At 39.2% G+C, this 21,414-nt stretch overlaps 2 protein-coding genes across 3 annotated transcripts in view; one reads left to right on the top strand and one right to left on the bottom strand.

The window, feature by feature from the left end:
• The window catches only part of slc5a10 (solute carrier family 5 member 10), a 118,750-nt gene extending 108,364 nt beyond the window's left edge, over positions 1 to 10,386 (bottom strand). Inside the window, exon 1 of the mRNA XM_066661661.1 lies at positions 10,201 to 10,386. Within this exon, the coding sequence (XP_066517758.1) occupies positions 10,201 to 10,203 (3 nt within the window). The 5' untranslated portion in view covers positions 10,204 to 10,386. The remainder of the gene's footprint in view (positions 1 to 10,200) is intronic.
• si:dkeyp-9d4.3 (caskin-1) overlaps positions 1 to 21,048 on the top strand; it is a 75,673-nt gene extending 54,625 nt beyond the window's left edge. Inside the window, exons 11-22 of one of the 2 annotated variants that reach the window (XM_066661641.1) lie at positions 193 to 432; positions 6,404 to 6,505; positions 6,736 to 6,935; positions 7,556 to 7,637; positions 8,722 to 8,831; positions 9,687 to 9,797; positions 11,370 to 11,471; positions 11,700 to 11,838; positions 12,703 to 13,667; positions 14,394 to 15,024; positions 15,936 to 16,755; positions 19,295 to 21,048. In XM_066661641.1, the coding sequence (XP_066517738.1) occupies positions 193 to 432; positions 6,404 to 6,505; positions 6,736 to 6,935; positions 7,556 to 7,637; positions 8,722 to 8,831; positions 9,687 to 9,797; positions 11,370 to 11,471; positions 11,700 to 11,838; positions 12,703 to 13,667; positions 14,394 to 15,024; positions 15,936 to 16,755; positions 19,295 to 19,391 (3,599 nt within the window). In that variant the 3' untranslated portion in view covers positions 19,392 to 21,048. The remainder of the gene's footprint in view (positions 1 to 192; positions 433 to 6,403; positions 6,506 to 6,735; positions 6,936 to 7,555; positions 7,638 to 8,721; positions 8,832 to 9,686; positions 9,798 to 11,369; positions 11,472 to 11,699; positions 11,839 to 12,702; positions 13,668 to 14,393; positions 15,025 to 15,935; positions 16,756 to 19,294) is intronic. The other variant, XM_066661642.1, reaches the window with a different exon arrangement.
• The last annotated feature ends 366 nt before the right edge of the window (positions 21,049 to 21,414 follow it).

The following is a 21,414-nucleotide window of genomic DNA, read 5'->3' as shown; positions in this document are numbered from 1 at the left end:
CTCTTTGCATGATGTATTTTAAGCTATTTTTGATTTTAATAAGTTGATAGGATTTTATAAAGTTAAGTGCCCAGAGTTGGCTATTTTTTGCTTGAACATGTTTTATTTTGTGTTTCCTTTCCTTGTTGTTTTGTTGTTGTTCTTGTTGTTGCTGTTTGTGTTCTTTTGGTGTTGTTGTTTTGTTGTACCCAGGACCCTCTACTCAACAGTATCTTAAGATACAGATCCGTCCGCCGGCAATTTGCTCAGTTGCCATGGTGAACGGTGACTCCTCCCACATTCTCTCTCTGCCCCTGACTCCCCCGCCCCTTCCTACCCTGATCTCTTCCCATCAGCCCCTCTTCACCTCATTCGGGTATAACACACCCACCTGCAGCTCATTTGCGTATGAACCACCCTCCTCCCGCTCAGAGGAGCCGAAAAAAGAGACAGGTACAAACACACACACACACACACACACACACACACACACAAACACAACACTATCATGGATTCATCTCTACCCCTGTCTTTATCTTTTCCCATTACTATAGTTTTAAGCCTTTTTTAAAAAAACTCTTTTGGCCACTTTATGAGAAAAATCAACTTTGTGTTTCCACTCATGACTCCGCCCATGTTATTACTCCACTGCTACAGTACTGCACTCTATATTTACCACCTTCATTCAAGAAAGGTGGATGATTAGTGCAAGATTGGTGAAGTATATTATCTGTATACTTGGTGATGTTTGATTGAAGGCTTCACTGAATGCTGACAAGTACAAAACAATTACAAAATATTATGTGGTTTCCCCCTACAAAACATTTAACTGAAGAAGAAATTAATTCTACAGCAACCTACACAGAACAATCACTGGATTAGGAACACCTACTTTGTACCTACACTCTCTGCACATTTTATCAGCTCCACTGACCATAGAGAAGCCCTTTGTAGTTCAGCAATACTTTCTTATTCCTATTTCACCCTGCTCTTCAAATGGACAGGACTTCCTAAGGTATGGTTTAGGTGGTAGATCATCCTCGGTGCTACAGTGACACTGACCTGTGGGTGCTGGGTTAGTGTGTACTGTGCTGTATGAATGGATCAAACACAGCAGTGCACTGATCTACTGATGACGAACTAGAGGACAACCAACACAAACTGTGTGTCAACAGATCAGCTACTGTCTACAAGGTAGACCAATGAGGTAGGTTTGTCAAACAGAGTGGACAGGGTGTGGATACAGTGTTTAAAAACTCAAGCAGCATTGCTGTGTCTAATCTACTTATACCAGAGCAACATACACTAACACACCACCGCCATCAATTTCACTGCAGTACTGAGGATTATCCACCACCTAAATCATACCTGATTATTGAAGATTACTGCAAAATGGTGGATTACATCTTGTAAGTGTAGAACTACAAAGTGCTACTGTATGGTCAGTGGAGCTGATATAAATGGACTGTAAGTACTGTAAGTGATACAACGTTTCTAACACTGTAATAATTTAGTGTAGTAACGACAAACCCTCTGCTGAGAGTATCAGGATGTACTTCCATGCATCCAATTTGAGAAGAAAACATCCTTTTTTGTGTCTGAAAGGATGTGTAATTATCAAGAAGTCCTCACTGAGAAAAGAATACAGACAATATATATATATATATATATATATATATATATATATATATATATATATATATATACACTATTTCATCCTACCTGAGAATAAATACATACTGCTGAGAGAATCAGGACATTACAAACCAAGAAGTTGCTGGTGTCCGCCAAAGAATGGACTGACCACCCAAGAGCCTCAATGTCTTGGAACATTTTTGAGATTATTTGGATCATAAGATGCAGAACATGCTATCAACTTCCAAAAACGAACTTTGCGAGGTGTGAAAAATATATATAGACATTTCTTCAAAGAGCTAAAAGCTAATCTCTCAAAGAAAATATGAACATTATTCAAAGGGCCATTTAAAAGAAAGATTTCCTATGTTTTCATTGACCAACATTATTGTATTTTGTAAATAAAAATAAACTTAGAATTTGACACCTGTAAAACACATACACACAAAAAAGTTGGGACCAAGATCTGTTTGCTTATTGTCAAATTATTGGAAAATTTTTACATTTTCTCATGCTTACAAAATACAATAAAGTTGCTCAGTGGAAACACTGCAGTTTTTCTATTTGTAAATTTGTCAGCTACATAAATGTTCAAGGGAATGCTTAAATCACAGATTCTTGTGTGTATTCCATTTTCCTAAATGCCCCAACTTTTCTGAAAAAGGGATTGTACATCAGCAAAGGAAGGATTTCAATGACGTGGCCAGTGAGTACATATTATATATGTTTGAACCACTGTGGAAAAGACACTATATTGACAAAAGTATTTGCTCTTATGCCTTTGCACACATATGAACTTGAGTAACATCCCTTTCTTAATCCTTAGGGTTTAATATGGTGTTGGCCCACACTTTGCAGCTATAACAGCTGCAACTCTTCTGGGAAGACTTTCCACAAGGTTTAGTAGGGTGTTTATGGGAAGTTTTGACCATTCTTCCAGAAGCGAATCTGTGAGGTCAGACGTTGATGTTGGACGAGGCCTGGCTCACAGTCTCCAGTATAATTTATTCCAAAGGTGTTCTATTGGGTTGAAGTCTGGAGGCCAGTCAAGTTCCACACGAAACTTGCTCATGTCTTTACGAACCTTGCTTTGTGCACTGGTGCACAGTCATGTTGAAACAGGAAGGGGACAACCCCAAACTGTTCCCACAAACTTAGGAGTCTCAAAGAAACCCATTTCATTAAGCCCTCTATGCACCGTTCTTGAGCTAATCTGTTGGCCACATGAAGTTTGGAGGTCTATAGTGATTGACTCTGCTGAAAGTTGGTGACCTCTGTTCACTATGTGCCTCAGCGTCGGCTGACTCTACTCTGTCATTTTATGTGGCCTACCACTTCGTGGCTGAGTTGCTGTCATTCCCAATTACTTCCACTTTGTTAAAATACCACTGAGAGTTGACTGTGGAATATTTAGTAGTGAGGAAACTTCACAACTAGACTTGATGCACAGGTGGCACGCCCAAATTCACTGAGATCCTGGGAGTGACCCATTCTTCCACAAATGTTTGTAGAAGCAGCCTGCATGTCTAAGTGCTTGTTTATATACACTTGTGGCCATGGAAGTAATTGGAACACCTGAATTCAATAATTTGGATGGGAGAGTGAATACTTTTGGTAATATAGTATTAGTTTATCTTTTAGCTTTTTATGCTCATCTGAAAATATTTTTATTATTCACAGTTATCATTTGAGAAATCCATTCAGTTCTTACAGATATATGGAAGATATATTAATTAAGCTTCCTAGCTGTAACATTAGCTAGCTGGTTTTTAATTATTTAGAAGTCATCTAGCCCAAATAATGAAGCAGTTCCCACCTAGTGTTTAAACTGGAAATTTTAGAGATGAATGACATTCATTTTGGCTGAATGCCCCTTTACTGAGTGTCTTTGTGTTATTAAAAGTCTAAGTGATGGCTAATCATGAGGAAGACCCATCAGCAGAAGGTAAATTATTGGATGCCTAGTGATGTCACAGCCTAGGGGAAACATCACAAGCACAGTGCTAGTCAGCCTGGATGCCTTTTTTATTTATGTAACAGCTAAAAATCTCCTTCAAGTGTTTTGAACTATCCCGTGGTGATGTTGGAAGCAGTTTGAAAATTGGGTAAATTTGGTAATTGGCGTCACAGTTCTCAAAAAAGCATCTGCTTTCCCATATTCTCCCAGCTTGGGGCATAGTGTTTGACAGGGGTGGAATTGCCTAAATTATGAATAACAATAGAAAAGATTCAAATAAGAATAGAGGTTTTTAATAAGGTTTTTGAATAAGAATAGAACTGAAACATAAAATATAAGTTGAGGTTGAGGATAAGAGCCTTGTGAATATTATAATATGACATTCTTGAAGGCTTATAATTTAAATGCAGATATCTGAAATAAGTATATAAAAAGCTACACCAGGACAACACTGCAGAGACCTGCTGTCAATCACAAAATAATGGATTATGGCCAAGTGCCATTGCATCTTTAAATGTATCATTAAAAATGACAGCTTTTTGAACAACATCAAAGCGTGTTGGCACCGTATTACACTTCTTTGAATTTGAAATTGTCAAAACTGAATAAATAAGGCTGGTGCCTTGGTTTCTTCAGAATCTCCACAATTTCCTACACTGTTTACACCAGCATTTTGTAACTTAATACTTGTTATTCTGAAAGGAAGTAAATTTAAACTGTAAATAACAATCAGAACATTTGTCTTTCTCCAATATGAATATATATATATGTATTAATAGCTAAAACTAAATTCAATTTAAAATCTCACTGTAAACATAGAAGTTTTTTGTTCAAAATTATTTGAACTAAGAACTCTCCACTCACTCTGGATATATTCTACCATTAACTTGTTGTATTAAGTTTTAGAACAAACAGGAAGTCCAGATATGTTATAAATGCTATAATTGATACTTAAATCCTTTGGAAGAACAAACAGTCCAGAAATTAGATGTTAAATACAAATGGAACTTTAATTTCAATGTAAAATACAATTGGAAATCCAGACAAAATAGGAAGCACCTGTAAGCTCAGTCACATGAGACAAAAATAAAAAATAAAAAAAAATCAAATGGCTACCCAAACAATACCAAAGCACAGAACATTGACAGATCATGACACTATTTAGATTCATTCTTATGGATATTCTGCCTAAAATTTTCACAATAGGAAACACAATTTTGGATATTAACTTTATTTGATTCTGGTTTCTCTGAACTTGATTCTTGAAGCTAATGCAGATTTTTCAGATATTTGAAATCATCAATTTGCCCACAGCCCAATTTTTACAGCTGTGTATCAGCTATCTGTTACCTGTTTTCAGAATTTTCATACATTTGTAATATTTTCTAATCCTTGTTGTTTTTTATTTAATTGTTTTAACTATTTGCTTTTGAATTTGATGGGAAAAACCAAGTGGCAGACTCATACTGCATGTCATTGGATTGGTTTAAAAAGAATATAAATGCTCACCTAAACATACTATATGTACCATCATCACAAACTTCACATCATGATGTTGCAAATCACTGGGAGATCCCTGGTTCAAGCTCTTGTGGTGTCTTTACGTGGTGTAACAGGTCTGGACATTCAGTGTTCTCCTCCAAGCATATCGTGTATTTGTTTAAAAAGAAACAGTACATGGCTTCATGTGTTTCTGCCCTTAAACTCAATGAGATTGGAGGGAATGTTTAGATAATAGGTGGTATTGGTGATGACTAATGATGTTCCTATTTTAAATGTGGGGGAAGGGGATGCTGGCAGATAAAAGAATATTATTAGAACTATATAATCTTGTGATAACCTACTTTCTGGTTATGTTGGCCAGTGTGTGCTTCTAGTAGCTGTTAATTAGAATGACAGTAGTATAGCTTTAATGACCCAGCTTCATAATGACTTATTTTATGACAAATGTATGTTGACCACTCTCCTCAGATAAAAAAAATATCAAAAGCATATAAATGTGTATGCTCAAGGTCTAATTAAATTTGGATTATAATTTGTTCATGGAGACTCTGTGCTGATACTAGCTTTAACCTTAGATATGAAAGGCACGTTTATTTCAATACAGGGATGATTTCTACACCTCCAAAGTTCAGTCTTAGAAGTTGGTTGCATTTTCCAACTTTCATATTCAAAGTCATTTGAAACGCATTCAGGGATGATGAGGTTTTCAGACCCCCAGGAACATATTCGCTGGATTTGCAAGTTTTCTTTTTTTGTGCTGATTTCTCACTTACAACAACTTGACAGTTTCATATCTATTCTAAGCCAAGAGTTTTGACTTTTCCATTATGTATTTAAAGGATTACATTTTTTTTTGCTCATTTATCTTAGCCTAGTGTAACACATTTTACAGCACTTTAAAAATATTATATACTAAAAATATTATTATTATTCCCTTCCAGATAATCTCAAGAATATTTCGTACTGAAGGAATTACTGAAGCCATTTAACCATTTTGCCTGGAAAACAAATACATAAAAGTCTTTTGCTCAATACTGTAGATCGTTACCTTCCCTATTCAGGAATAAGTGTAGAATTTAAATAGGAGACAACAGTGTCATTTGTGTTCACACATATTGGGAGTTCAATTCTCAAGCAGGACACTAATCTGAAGATTAGAAACAATTACTCTAAAATGTGACTGGTTCATCAACATTAATTTTTCCTGAACTTGAACTACCCCAGATGATCCCCTGCTATCTGCTCCCTGAATGTGCATCTTTTATCAGAAACTAGCATACTAGCATGACGCGTTATGTGTGTGTTTGTTTGTGTGTGTGTGTGTTTTAGGTTCCAGAGGTTCCGTGTCTAGCCCCCATGGCTCTCCAACTCTAAGTGGTCAGCAAAGCAGTGCCAATGAGGAGATTTGGGTTCTAAGAAAACCTCTGGCAGGTGAATTCTTATTTTTATCTCTAACCGACAACCGCTAAATACTATTTTCATGTGCACAAATGCTGAAACAGGTTTTCGTTATACCTTGGACCTATATTAGACCCGATAGAGATATAGGATCAGATCTGGTCCATCTCTACTAGAAACCATTGCCGTAAACAGGCTATTGTCCACTTCACCTCCATTTCTTTTGGCTTACTTTTTTTCCTTCTATCTTTATTGTTTACAAGGTGGTGGCAGTGGAGGCAGCATGGGCAGCACAGGGAGTCTGACCAGCGGCCGGTCGTCTGTCAGTGGTCCGATGGACAATGCCAATGCTCACCTCACCAACTCACCTGTGCCTGTGCCAACAACCCCCACACACTCACCAGGGGTCAACACACATGGCCTCAATGTGCCAGGACTTCATGCACAGGCGGAAGGGGTGAAGGTGAGAAACAAACATACATAGACCCTTTGGCCAAGCTTGTGAACTCCTAGTCATCCAACATCTCTTCAGAAATCATTGATATTAATGGAGAGATTCTCACCCATTTCATGGCATCCAACCACAAGAACATTAAGGTCACCTGAGGTCAGGTACCCATTGCGGACAATTACTTCTACAATTACAAACACTACTCCAATCCAACTATTCCAATCCAAAAGGTACTGGATTAGGAAGCACCAGTGGAATTATACAACTCAATCCAATATTTGGTATTGGGCTTGCAACCTCAAGGTCATGTGCAGCTGGGCTTACTGACAGTATGTCAACTTCATTAGGGTATTATGTGCTAGCTACATTATAAGCTCAAATATACTCTGTACTGCATCATCCTCTTAATGGTGGGCCCAGAATCTATAAAGGTGATTTAGGCACATATAAGATCTCTATATAGGAGATTTAGAATTCTGAAAAGCCAATCCACATGTGTTACCATGGGAGGAAACTGGAGGAAACACACAGAGACACAGAGAGAACACACCACAGACCCCACGGCTATCAGATGCTGGGGCATTTGGGAAGCCCTGAACACTGCACACTAATTTGACATGTGTTTTTTGCAGTTATTGGCCACAGTATTATCTCAGTCAGCCAAAGCTAAAGAACATCTTCTGGAGCAGTCACGGTCTGTGGACCAGAACACAGGTATTTCAATAGTAATATAATAAAACAAATTTATTTATTTTTGGGAGGCAGTGTTTATATATATATATATATATATATATATATATATATATATATATATATATATATATATATATATATTTATTGGGGACCAATTTTCTAGTTTTAGAGTGCAGCATTAATGTAAACATAGTGAGCGAAAAAAAAAGACTGCTAATATCTGTTAGCCACATTAGCATATTCATCACAGTATCTAATTGAAAACTGTTAGCATGTCAGACTATAATTCTTTTCTTCTTGTCTGAAAGTGTGAATAATCAGTGAGAGAGGTTTCCATGCCACATCAAAGCACCAAATGGTACACCCTACATAGGGCACAGTCAGCCATAAAATAATACTTTTTGCACACAGGTAGTGTGTTATGATGAAAAACATTTTTAATCAGCTACAAGTTTCAAGTTTCCCTGTTGGATGACTGTCTAAATACTGTCTGAATTATTAGTTTTATATGCACGCTATGACTCTACTTTAAGATGTGGCTTGAGCTACTAACTGACACAGAAGAACAGAGCTCTGTTTACAAACGTAACATGGATAAATATATATTTTGTTCATTTTAAAATATAAATGAGGACTAAACTATTGATAGAAACAATACTCAAACACAGCTCAAATAAAAACTGTGATATAAATTGATTTAATGATTAGATCCCCAATATGGTGGTTACTCTATACCAGGGGTGGGCAATCTTATCCGGAAAGGACTAGTGTGGCTGCTGGATTTTAGTCCATTTTTAGGCCAGAGCACACCCGATGCACCTTTAATTAGTTGGTCTCAGTAAAACAACTGATCATGTGACCTCCTGGTTGGTTGGAAAAAAATCCAGCAGCAGAACAGGCCCTTTGTGGTTAAGATTGTCCACCACTGCTCTATACTGTAACATCGGCTGCAACCCATGAACACAGACATAGATAGAGGGGAATTCTCTTGTATTACAATGTTTTCTAAAGTTTTCATATGGAAGCTGCCAATAAATAAAACCAGTTATAGAATCATAGTGATATTGAAAGGTTCTCATAATTATGATTTTTTTGAATGTCACAGCTTCCTCTCAGCTTCCTCAGGGTGCACCAGGTGGGCTTCGTTCAGAAAAGAAAAAAACATTTGTGGACCCGTTACTGCAAAGGAAGGATAGCACTTCAGCAGAAAGCAAGGCAGGTGTTGGTGTGTGGATGTGAGAGAGAGTGTGCACTCGTACAAGTTCCTTCGCTTTGTATGTACACATCTAGAATACCCTGAATATTCTGCACAAAAAAGATACTTGACACTTCAAATTTAAACATGTTCTAGAAACGTTGCTACATCAATGTTCCTTTATATAACATCTATGAGGAAATGAAGACCACAAATGAGCTCTTCCAATGAAAAATAATTTCTGACAGCCCTGCTTTCTCATCGAGTCTTTATTCATTCATTTATGTTTAAAAATACAGCCAAATAAATGCAATAAAAATATTAGTGAGAAATTTAATCTAAATAGAGGGCTTCAAACAATGCAATATCACTCATTTCAAAAGTTATTAGGCATTAATAGTGCCTCAGCATTAATAGTGCCTTTACGCAAATTTAAAATTGCCCATGTCACTGGCTCTAACTCACCTCCATATCATGACAGATGCTAGCTTTTGGGCGTTACGCTGGTAATAATTGGAATGGCTTTTTCTCTTTGGCTTGGAAATACAATGGCCATCTTTTGAACAGAGTTGGCAGTGATATAGTAACTATCTTATCATAGAACTGAATAGTTTGAGCCACGTGGCCAATGTTTAGATGCTTAGGTTTAGTAGTTCTTACAAAAGAGATATGCTTCTTATCACCATCATTGAATAATCAGTTTCTAAATTAATATTGGAAAACAACAACTGATATCTTCTAAGAACTACCATCTCTAGCCCTGATACTTTTTTCGATACTAAATAAAATCATATTTAAAACAGAAGGGCAACACCTGTATGCTCTGCTTATCAGAACACATTGCTGATGTGAGTCTGAACTGTTGTGTGTTGTAGACTTCAGAAGCAGTTGCTGAATGGCTGACTAGTGCCCAGTTGCAGTTTTACACAACAAACTTCCTCACCGCTGGATATGACCTACAAACCATCAGCAGGATGACCCCAGAGGTATTACACATGTCAAAGCACACACACACACACACACACACACACATGTGCCTCATATATTCATGGCTTTTGAATGTTATATATTCACTTAAACCTATATAGCAACTCTATTTATTAAACACAACCAGAGAGGACAGGAGATAGACAGGAGATGAGAAAGACAGAAATAAGCAGGTGACCTGGATCCACAGCCCTAGCATAATTTTGACCATATATACAATCAAAGAGATATAGTTTTATCCTTTTTTCTTGGTGAAATCACTACAGGACCTAACAACAAAATGGGATCTGATGGGTACTCGTGATGAGGGACTAGAAGTGCATAATTATGAGAAGAATGTCTTAAAAATAACCCAGCACTGAGACACAGCATTCTGCAGGAGGGGAAAAACAAACGGCTTACCATCTGTAGCTTTCTTTTGGATTGGAAGAACTTGGAAGGTCTGGGCCAAGCCTCGCATTTTGCTCAGATGTCTGCTGAGTTTTGATTAATGTGGTCCTCTCGCCAAAATCCATGTCAAATTCCAGCTTTAAAAATTCCAGTTTATCCTCTTACTCTACCTCTCCTTTTCCTCATTTCTCAGTTGAGTTTCCTGCCACAAGCAGTGCATCAGAATAAAAGTCCATCATTATGACTACAGCAATGTCTGCCTCCAGAACAAAATAATGAAGGCTACAAAAACGAATCAAGTCACATTTTTGCAATCATCTTTATTACATGGACTGGATGTATGAATTGTTCATGTATCTCTCAAAAGCATTACCCACACAATCACACCTGAATATAAATTATACTTTATACATTATTTTTATTTATTTATTTGTTCATTTATTTTTTGGTTGGTTGGTGAGGGGAGTGAAACCTCATACAAAAAAGAAAATTAAGTACCTTTGTTCTGAGAAAATGTTACAGAGTTGGGCAAATGATAGGAATCTTGCCAACGGACTCTTACATGTACTGTGTAGTGCTTTTGTCCTATTAGGGAATTGAATCATAGTCTACTTTGTGCAGGGGCAGTGATATTATCCACTATGCTATACCAATCACACTGAAATTTTGCACACATGATCAGGCATGTGCCAAGAATGCAGGTGTGAGTTATGAGAGACTGCTTTGGGGAAAAAAAATGGGAAGGTGAACAGTTTAGAGGTACTTTATAGAGTAAAGTTTTTGCTGTAATGCTAATGGATTTGGCATTTATTACTGGCAACATGTACTTTCATTTTGGACATGGACTTTTTCACAGAAATATTATAACAATCATACATTGTCTAAAACAAAATCTTAAAATTGCCATAATGTCTGTTGTAACATTTGTCATGTTTGCCAAACCACAGCAAATCAATTGTTCAAATAAAAATGTAATATACATCAGCATGTGATTATGGATGTAAATAATTTTTGGCTTATCTGTACCTGTTTTTTACTGTGCATCCTGTGTAATTGTCAAACCTGTATATCAATATAGGCTACATATGTTTCCAGATCTGATACATAAGCAATTAGAAATAGACTTGTGTGCTTCTTATTAAAACTTACCTTGCAGACATTTGAGCTCTTTGTTTTTGCAGGATCTCACAGCAATTGGGTTGACAAAACCAGGGCACAGGAAGAAGATGTTGTCAGAAATCAGCAAATTGATCATCCCAGACTGGATACCAAAAGAGAAGCCTGTGAGGATCACACAAATAATTATAAAATATCTGAATTTTCTTATTTTCCACTGGAGAAACATACCTCCTAAATATGTGTATAAGCAATGAAACAGAGTGAGGGAATCAAGTTAATCTGCTAGCTTAGAGTTTGCTTTTAGTGTTCTCCTCTAAGCATGTTGAGCCAGCTGCACATACACATATAACCAACACACATGCTAATATGTTATCTTCTTAATGTCCCTGTAGACCAGCCTGGCAGAGTGGTTGTCTTTGATTGGACTGAGTCAGTATTACCAGACACTAGTTCAGAATGGGTATGACAACATGGACTTTGTCAGTGACATCACACTGGATGACCTGCAGGAGATTGGCATCACCAAACTGGGTAAAAAAAAGCACTTACATTTCTATTATACCAGTAACTGTACAAAATATGGACAGCACATCATCTCTCAAAAATCAAGCCAGCACAGGTCTAGTGCCTCTTCTGGCTGGTTTCATTGTGAGTGAAATTAACTTCTTATTAGAACATGCAACAAATACATTCTGGCAACTATACAGCTTTCCATTCCACCTCAAATGGAGCAAAAGTGACTGTGGCTTGGGTAAAATTATGCATGATGAGTAATTAAGGTTGTTTGCAACCTATAAAACAATCAACCCTGCTTCTGAGCTCTGTGAGAAGGGGGTTGGTCCACCCAAATGTGGAGGGCATGTCTGAGAGGCTGAGCTCTGTGAAAGGATGGGGTGGGGCGATTTGTCTCAGCCTAACGTCTCAAATCAAATTTGATAACATGGAGGATAATTGTGACTTCATGTTTATAGAAGGGAAGGCAATGGAGGCAAGCTGTCCATGGTTTTAAAATAATGTTCACAGTTTTCCTTTTACCCCAAATGCAGACAAGAATATATCATACAGTCAGGAACAATGTAAGCGAGCTTCTTTGATACTATGTAACAGTTTAATGATACTTGAGGCAAACAAGTGATGGCAGATAAAGATTGGCTGTAAGTTCAATTACTTGTTCTCAATATTAGCCTCACATTTCCACTATAAAATGTAATCAATCTTAACACATCAGAATGGGGCTCAACAGTTACATTTGGGGTAAGTGTAATATAGTTTTCATTTTAAGCCAAACCATCACCAACAGTTAAGACTGTGGTCATTTTGTAACATGCACTTTTTAAACAAAAACACATACTCGTTTTGAAACCATTTTTTGTGTTCATGTATATTGATCTGCAGGACATCAGAAGAAGTTAATGTTGGCTGTTAATAGACTGAATGACCCCCCAAAAGAGGAAGACACTCCTAGCAAGGAGAGCCAGTCTGATGGAAGCGTAGATTCAAAACAAGCACCTGCTTCTCATGTGATCAGTAACATACCGGAGGTCAAATCTACCCCTGCACCAAGGACACGCAAGGGCTCAGAGGGGCGTGGCTCTCCTCGACACGCTGCACAAGGGCGGGGCATACAGAGAACGAATGCCCCTCCTCCACTCAAGAGGCCTGGGTCATACGAAAGTCCCACCCACACTCCACCACATACGCCTACTAAAGGTAAAACCTCGCCTCATGCAAACTCCTCTACGCTCCCTCCCGGCTCACCAATAAGAACACAAAGCAGGCGTCCCAATGATTCTCCCCGAGCACATGGACATGGGCGTGCTGTGCCACTACTCTGCCTTCCACTTGAAGGTGGGACAGAGGACGAGGAGGACCAAACTCCACCCTTGCCCAGGCGGATGGTTCGCAGCGGCACGCCTGCACTGACTGAAGTCTCAGAATGCGCAAATGAAGAGCTACCTTTGCCTGATTCTTCCGTGAAGTATGCCACTCTAGGTGGAATCAATCGAAGCAGTTCCCCCAACGACACCCTTGATGTCAGTGGGGTTAACCGCAGCCAGTCATTTGCTACAACACGCCCACGCCGGAGAACACGTCCTCCAACCCCACCCAAACGATCCTGTTCCTCAATATCCACTGGCAATCTGGCGGATGAGGCGGCTCTGTCCAATGAAAGAAGTATTGGCCAAAGCGAGTGCAGTGATTCGTTCCTTAGTGTGACGTACAGGGAACGGCGCCGAAGTGATTGCGGCATCGCCTCCGAATCAACTTCATCAGGGGGCAGTGTCAGAGACATCGCTGCTATGCTTGAAATGTCCAAAATAGGAGGCGGAGCCAAAGGGTCTGGCAACAGTTACATGCAGGTAACTGCACATGCATGGGGGGCAATTGTGTTGTCCACTACAATATACCAACAGGAGCTGAAATATTTGAATCAAGTTCTTCATAATTTACCTACATCTTCAAACACACCATTCCTTACCTTTAAAACACACAATGGAAAAAGCATAGTAAGGCATAGCTACACTTAATGGAAGGTCTTACACTAGGTGGGATTTGGTATTTTTTGCTCCTGGGCTCCTCTTACAGTTGTAGAGTGTAATTCACTCTTACAGCACTGTACTGAAATCAAGGAAGAGTAGGGGGGGAGGTGGTTAAGAGATCAGCATCAATTGGATTGGATTTCAATATCATATTCTCACTGTCCAATGAAAAACGTATCTCCCAAAATAGGAAAAAAAAAAAGGAAAAAACCTTCTTAACTTTCAATGGAAGTCAATCAAGATTAAGTTTTTAATTGGACAGCAACAATAGCGAAGCAGCCCAAATCTGAATGAAAAATGTCAGATTGCATTATTTAAATATCATACAGCCACACAAACAATAGCTCTGTGTTACAAGCAAAGAAAAAGATCTTGTTTGTAACAATATTCCCTGCTGAAATTGTAAAAGTAACCTAAGTCATGGCCATGCATTAGAATTACATTCCCACACTGTGGTAAGTTGTGGCCACACATAAACTGAGGTAGTTTGGACATTTTAGTACTACCCAAACATTGAATATTTTATTTATCACTACTGTCCCATAGGCAAGTCCAGACCTCCTTCGGCGTAACCGTGACGCTCTGACCTTAGATGATGATATGATGACCCGGCGTCGGACCATCAGCGGACCAGTCACAGGGTACACTGAAACCCAAGAGGGTGACACTGCTTTGCATACTTACACCACACAGGCAACCCTGGAGGCAACGCGAATCATGGATGAGGTGGCACCCCAAAAACAGGCACCAACGAGGCAGGCCCCAGAGCCCCGCCCTCGCTCCATGATTAGTCACTTGGATGGAGGTGTTCCTTCCCTCCCTCAGGAGGAGTGGTCACGAATGGATGCCACGGCAACTCTGAGAAGACAACGCCCCCCCCACGACTCAGATGGCGAGAGGTTCCAACTCACGGAGACCAGCACGATCCGGCGGCGACCTAAAGTGCTAGCAACGCCACAAAGTAAAGATGCCGAGAATGGTGTTGAAACCACATGGAGAAGACCAGTGTCAGAAGCTTGTGCTGGAGAAAGTGAAGGAGAACTGAGGCCAGATGATTTCAGACGAGTGCTAAGGCCTCCAGTTTCCCCCAAACCTTCACTGGCACTCAGGAAATCTGACCCTCCAACACCCACCAGAAGAGTCCCCTTACCTGGACCTGAAGGCCAGTACAGCCCAGGTAATACATTATTAACTTCTTGTTGGATGATATGTGCACAGGTTATTTTGCACCCTCTGATTCTGGGTAGGCTCTGGACCCTCTCCATTCATGAACTGGATAATCAGTTACCTACACGAATGAATTATTTTATTTGTATTTGAGCAATAGATGTCTCTTTTCAAGAAAAAACATAAGCCAATGATGAAGATAGAGACATGGAAAAAGCTTGTTAGCAATTGTAAGAACCTTTTGGTTGCTGTGATGGCCATTGTTTTACCATTGATTGTTTTACTGAGAAATTAAACCAAATATTTAAATAAACAATCACTATTAATCAAAATTTGAGATGGTGAATATTTTTTGGGCTTCTTAAATGGGAGACAACTGGTCTGTTTGCACTTACACTTTCACTCAAAAGGGACTCTTCTGGCAAGGGGACCAACAACCAGGAGGAACGGGGAGGCCTTATCTTTAAGCGAGGGGATGCCTAGCACCTTGCAGAACCTGAAACCAACCTAGAGGGACAGGGTGGCCCTGCTCTTATATGAGGGGACACTTTATGTGCTGTTCAGTTAGTAGACCTTCAGTCCAAGCAATGCCAAGCAAACGCAGTTAACGTACCATCTCAGGCAAGGAGAAAGTTGTCTTTTGAGATTCCCAAAAACAGGGTCCACTGGGTTCAAGGAATTCCCTTGCTTAACAGCAATACCACCCTGTTCCTTTTGTTTGGAGTTTGTCCTTTGCAATATTCCAAGATTCAGAATTCTTCAGAGTCTGGGGAGCTGGATCTGTGGTACTGCAAGCAGACCAGTGCCCCCCCCCCCCATGACATAACAGTAGTTTGCCATTCACTGACATCAAAATATGGACAAAAAATGTTTGCAAGTAACAAAAGTACACTTCTAACTTTTCTCTTTTTCTCTCTTCAGTGGAGCTCAAAAAGGTCCCACCACCTGTGTCTCCAAAGCCAAGCCCACCTCCCACTCTCCCCAAACCAGTGAAAATTAAGCCAGTACAGACTCCAGGATCTTCCACAGCCTCCCAGCCACAAATTATCACCTCTCCCAGTTCCCTAAATGCACACATACCTTCCCCTACAGGTGGTGCCCCTGAGCAACTGGAGTATCCCTCTCTAATTCCAAAGCCTGCAGAGACTCATACTCTCTCTCCGTGGGCTGCAACATCCCCTGCTCAAAGCCCTCAAACACCTCAAACACCCCAGACCCCACAAACACCCCAGACCCCGTCCACTCCTGCGTCTGGTTCTGCCCCAGTCAAACCCCCGAGGTCTTCTATGGCAGGGCTTTCTGTGGACATTCCTGGCCCTCTGGAAGTCGAATGTGCTGGGGTGGATGCTGTCCAGCAGAGGCTGAGGGACGTGGAGCGTCAACGAGAGGAAGAAGAGCGAAAGAGGGAGAGGAAAGAGGACAGAATAGAAGGGGCTGGACAGAGCCTTGCAAAGAGAGCTTCTGGAGAAGTTTTGGGAGGAACTGATGTAGGATTAGAGCAAGTCGTAATGAGGAGGAGGAAAGTGGTCATGGCCAGGCAGCCACAGGTCGAGGGTGAACATGAAGAAGGGTTTAGGCAAGATGAAGGTGTGAAAGCAGAGGCAGTCCAGCAGGGGGTGCTGGAGGCTGAACTTAGAGGCTTTGTTCCTGAAGACATGACCCAGCTTAGGCTGGAGGAAACCAGCGCCTCCCTCGCTGCTGCACTGGAAGTGGTAGAGGAAAAGATCAAGAAGGAGGACAAGTATGTAATCCTATACCCAGAGGTGGCAGAAGTATACAAGTGCATTATTTAAATAAAAAATATAATAATTATAAAATAAATAATATGAAAATTAAAAATTAAAATACAACTTACCCCCCCTGCCCTAAATAGAAGTATAAGCATACATGATGTTCATTTTTTCTTAAAGTAGAAACGTACAAATACTTCTGTCAAATATTTTATTCAGTTTTTAAACAGGACATCTTTTAAACAGGGTCACAGACAATTTACTTACACACACACCCACACAGGCTAGAGACATTCTTCCTGTTTCTCCATGCGTTCATGTAGACAACTGTATGCATCATGAACCAAACTGCTCCCACCTTGCACCTTCTTTGTTTTATACCCAATAGGATTCTAATTTTTGCTTCATTTGGTGCTTGAACAAAACTGACTGATTAAAAAATACTTAACTAAACAGAGATAAAATGGATAAATAAATAGATCTTCAAAACTAATGTAAAATTTAGTTAGTAAAAAGTGCACATTTTTCTTTGGAAATGTGAATAAAATTAGAAAGTAGTAACTGACAGAAATACACCAGCGAGTACAGATGCAAAACCAAAAAAAAAAAAAAAACCTTAAGTATAGTAACAAAGCACATATTCGTTACATACTACCTTGCCTACACCTATCATGATTATGCAATACTACAATTAAGTTAGAGTGACTTATCATGAAGTAATGCCACTAATGCAACTATGCTGTGGTACAATGCTGTGGGACAATGTCAAAAGAGAGGTCTATTTGTGCCAGCATCTCACAGCCTGTGTGATATTTGGGAGTTATATCAAGGTTGACACACTATCTCACTGAACAGTATACACTGGTAAAAAAACTTACAGGTGCATCTTAATAAATTGTAATATCAACAAAAAGTTAATTTATTTCAGTAATTCAATTCAAAAAGTGAAACTCATAGATTCATTACAAACAGAATGATCTATGTCAAGTTTTTTTTCTTAATAAAAAATAAAGACTTTTTAAAACCCAAAAGTCATTATCTCAGAAAATGAGAATAATCAACACAAAACACCTGCAGGTGTTTCCTAAGCCTTTAAAATGGTCCCTTACTCTGGTTCAGTAGGCTACACAATCATTGGGAAGACTGCTGACTCGACAAATGTCCAGAAGGCAGTCATTGACCCCCTCCTGCTGTATCCAAGCATATTAATGGAAAGTTTATTGGAAGGAAAAAGTTTGGTAGAAAAAGATGCACAAGCAACAGGGAAAACCACAGCCATGAAAATATTGTCAAGAAAAAACCATTCAAAAACTTGGGGGAGATTCACAAGGAGTGGACTGTTGATGGAGTCAGTTTTTCAAGAGCCACCACACACAGACGTATCCAGGACATGGGCCACAACTGTCGCATCCCTTGTGTCAAGCTTCTTATGACCCAGAGACAATGCCAGAAGCGTCTCACCTGGGCCGAGAAGAGAAAGAACTGGACTGTTTCTCAGTCTTGTTTTCAGATGAAAGTACATTTTGCATTTCACTTCGAAATCAAGGTCCCAGAGTCTGGAGGAACAGTGGAGAGGCACACAATCCAAGCTGCTTGAGTCTAGTGTGAGGTTCACAAAATCAGTGATGGTTTGGGGAGCCATGTCATCTGCTGGTGTAGGTCCACTGTACTTGATTGGCCAGCAAACTCACGTGACCTAAACCCCACAGAGAATCTATGGGGTATTTCTAAGAGGAAGATGAGAGACACCAGACCCAACAAAGCAGACGAGCTGAAGGCTGCTATCAAAGCAACGTGGGCTTCCATAACACCTCAGCAGCTCCACAGGCTGATCACCTCCATGCCATGCCACATTGATGCAGTAATTCATGCAAAAGGAGCCACGACCATGTATTAAGGGCATATACTGTACATACTTTTCACTAGGCCAACTTTCTGTATGAAAAATAATTTTTAAAATTGGTGAGATAATGACTTTTGGGTTTTCATTGGCTGTGAGCCATAATCATCAACATTAAAGGAAATAAACACTTGAAAATACTCTGTTTGTAATTAATCTTTATGAGTTTCACTTTTTGAATTGAATTACTGTAATAAATGAAAAATTTAATGATATTCTAATTTATTGAGATGCACCTTTATTTTGATCCATGCCATTTATGGAAAATGTCCCACTTATAAAGTGCAACATTTCTTCAAACATAAGTTCAGTTCACTAGAAATTAATTTAATGGCTTACATGATCCACTCCTTATACAGTCCACACTTTATAACCAGAGCTGCAGCTATGTTTACAATTCACGAATTTTGACTAGTTCCTTGCCTACATCACTATAGTACAAATCTATTCGATAAAGGTGACTGTAAGCATTCTCCTCCAAGCATGTTGAGCTGTCTAATGGCATGTTGTTAAAGTAATATCCACATGTTAATCCTAAATAATATTTTTAGCGCTGTTAGTATTAGAAATTGTAGCAATATTACTTAGAATAATAATAATAATAAATGCAACATTATAATTATTGTCATAATTATTTCTCTTTGTTCTAGTTCTGTGGTGGAGAAGAAGACCACAGTGAACATCTTGGATGACATTGGAAGCATGTTTGATGACCTAGCTGACCAGCTGGATGCCATGTTGGATTAAAAACAAAGGAAAGCACAAGGTGCATCACAGACAGAACCGCCAAACCTAGACTTCCTTTGTTCTGTAGATGAGCACCAAACCTGCTCGAGCTTAAGCACATCCCAGTGAGTGAGCACATCCGAATTAAGCAAGGATTCGATGATTCCAAAAAGCAAGAGGTGTGGATCTTCTAGGGTGTAGAGCCCTTGAGTTAAGAGGATTTATGTTTGGAGTTTTGGAGGTTGACGTAAGAACCCGGCAACGTCAACACCATCCTGAGCATTCCTCCTGCCCGTCTAGCCTACCTTTGACCAAGGTCCTGAGCCACGGTCCTTTGCCCGACTGTGGAGCTACTGACTGCTATCATGCTGCTTCCAGAGATAAGCACAATGTAACGCTAACAAGCTGTTTCAATTCCATTTAGGTCAAGAAACACGAGCGTCATGTCAAAGAGTGTGCGTTTGTATGTATGTACTGTTTGTATGTGTGGCCTTGGTGTTTCCTTTAACCATGTTATGGTCTGACGGCCGATTGTGTATTCGTTTTTGAAACGATTAATGGAATCCTAAACATTTATTGTGCTTTCTGAGAAACAAGCAGGTTTGCTTTGGCTAGTAACTGACTTCAAAGGGGAACTCATCACAAAATCTATGATTTAGCCCTTTCCTAGTTTCCTTGGAATACCTAATAAAAATGGTAACTAAAAAGCGGAGGCCAATATTATAGTCTAGTAAGGTCCAACCTGATTTTCCTGATCCATGTAGTGGATTTCTGAGTTCCCCTTTGTCCATGATTTAAAGCAAAAAAAGAGCTCTGGACTTTGAGATAATATTGTGATATTTACGTTGTCGTTGTTGTTCGTGCGCGTGAATGTGCGACCGTGTTGGTGTCGTTTCTTTTGCATTGACAAATCCCACTTTCTCAGCAGATAGAGTGGCGTTATACATAGAAAATAGGCTAAATGCAAAAATAAGATGCTGGATAACAGTGTAAATATGACCTATAGAGTACAGTTACTATTCATAGAATAGAATTTGGAATGCTTTGACCTGGAATGCAACAGGTGCCCATTCGATCCCAGTCAATGTGATCAGATATTAAAAATGAGAGTATTTTGTGTGAGAGAAAGAGTTTTGTGTTCATGTGTATGTCTGAGAGACCAAACGAGAGGATGTATTTTGCTTATGCATTGGCCCACTGGAGAACGCTTGCATTCTCATTCTGTAACTGCACAGATAATAAATCCTTTATATTGCCAGATGACAAAACGGATAGTCTAATGTAGGTGACATAAAATGAATCATTTAATGTTAAGTGATTGCAAGATGCTTAAAATAACAGAGCAATATTTTCTACCAACTCGCTGTGTTGGTAATTTAGTTTTATAAATAAAATTATTAATGATTATAATACTAATAACAATAATAATATCAAAGCCAGTCATCTTGGGTACAGCAGAAAGTAACAATGTCTCTACCAGTCATGACAATCCTCTATCATGTGCTTGATTATCTGCAAAGTCAATGAGAAGGATATTAGAGTATTTGAACCTTTTATCATGTAAAATATATGTAATATCCAGTTGTTATTTTGTGTAAAAGCTCAACTGGCTAATGTGTTTGACCCTGGTGATCCTTGCAGACCTCTTCCATGTAAAGAAACATTAAGAGTATGTGGAATTATGATAAATAAACTTTATGAATTATCAATACAAATATTACTGATGTCATGTGGTTTTTCAATTATGCAGAACTGTTATCTGTTGTGATCTCCTTTTACTGTATTGCCCTGTGAAGGACTGCCACCCCCTCCAGGGTGTATTCCCGCCTTGCGTCCAATGATTCCAGGTAGGCTCTGGACCCACCGCGTGCATGAACTTGATAAGCAGTTACAGATAATGAATGAATGAACGAATATCAAGGAGGATATTTTGAGCTAGGACAGATGATTTTCAAAGGTAAGCACAGGCACTTACATTTAAATTTAGTACTATTACAATATGAAATTTGTAGCAGCTTCTATTTATCTGACAGTAAAATCAGCT

Source organism: Hoplias malabaricus, chromosome 2 (genome assembly GCF_029633855.1).
Source record: "Hoplias malabaricus isolate fHopMal1 chromosome 2, fHopMal1.hap1, whole genome shotgun sequence".
Classification (NCBI taxonomy): domain Eukaryota; kingdom Metazoa; phylum Chordata; class Actinopteri; order Characiformes; family Erythrinidae; genus Hoplias; species Hoplias malabaricus.
Note: the sequence above shows the minus strand (reverse complement) of the source record. Positions and strands in the feature narration are given on the sequence as shown.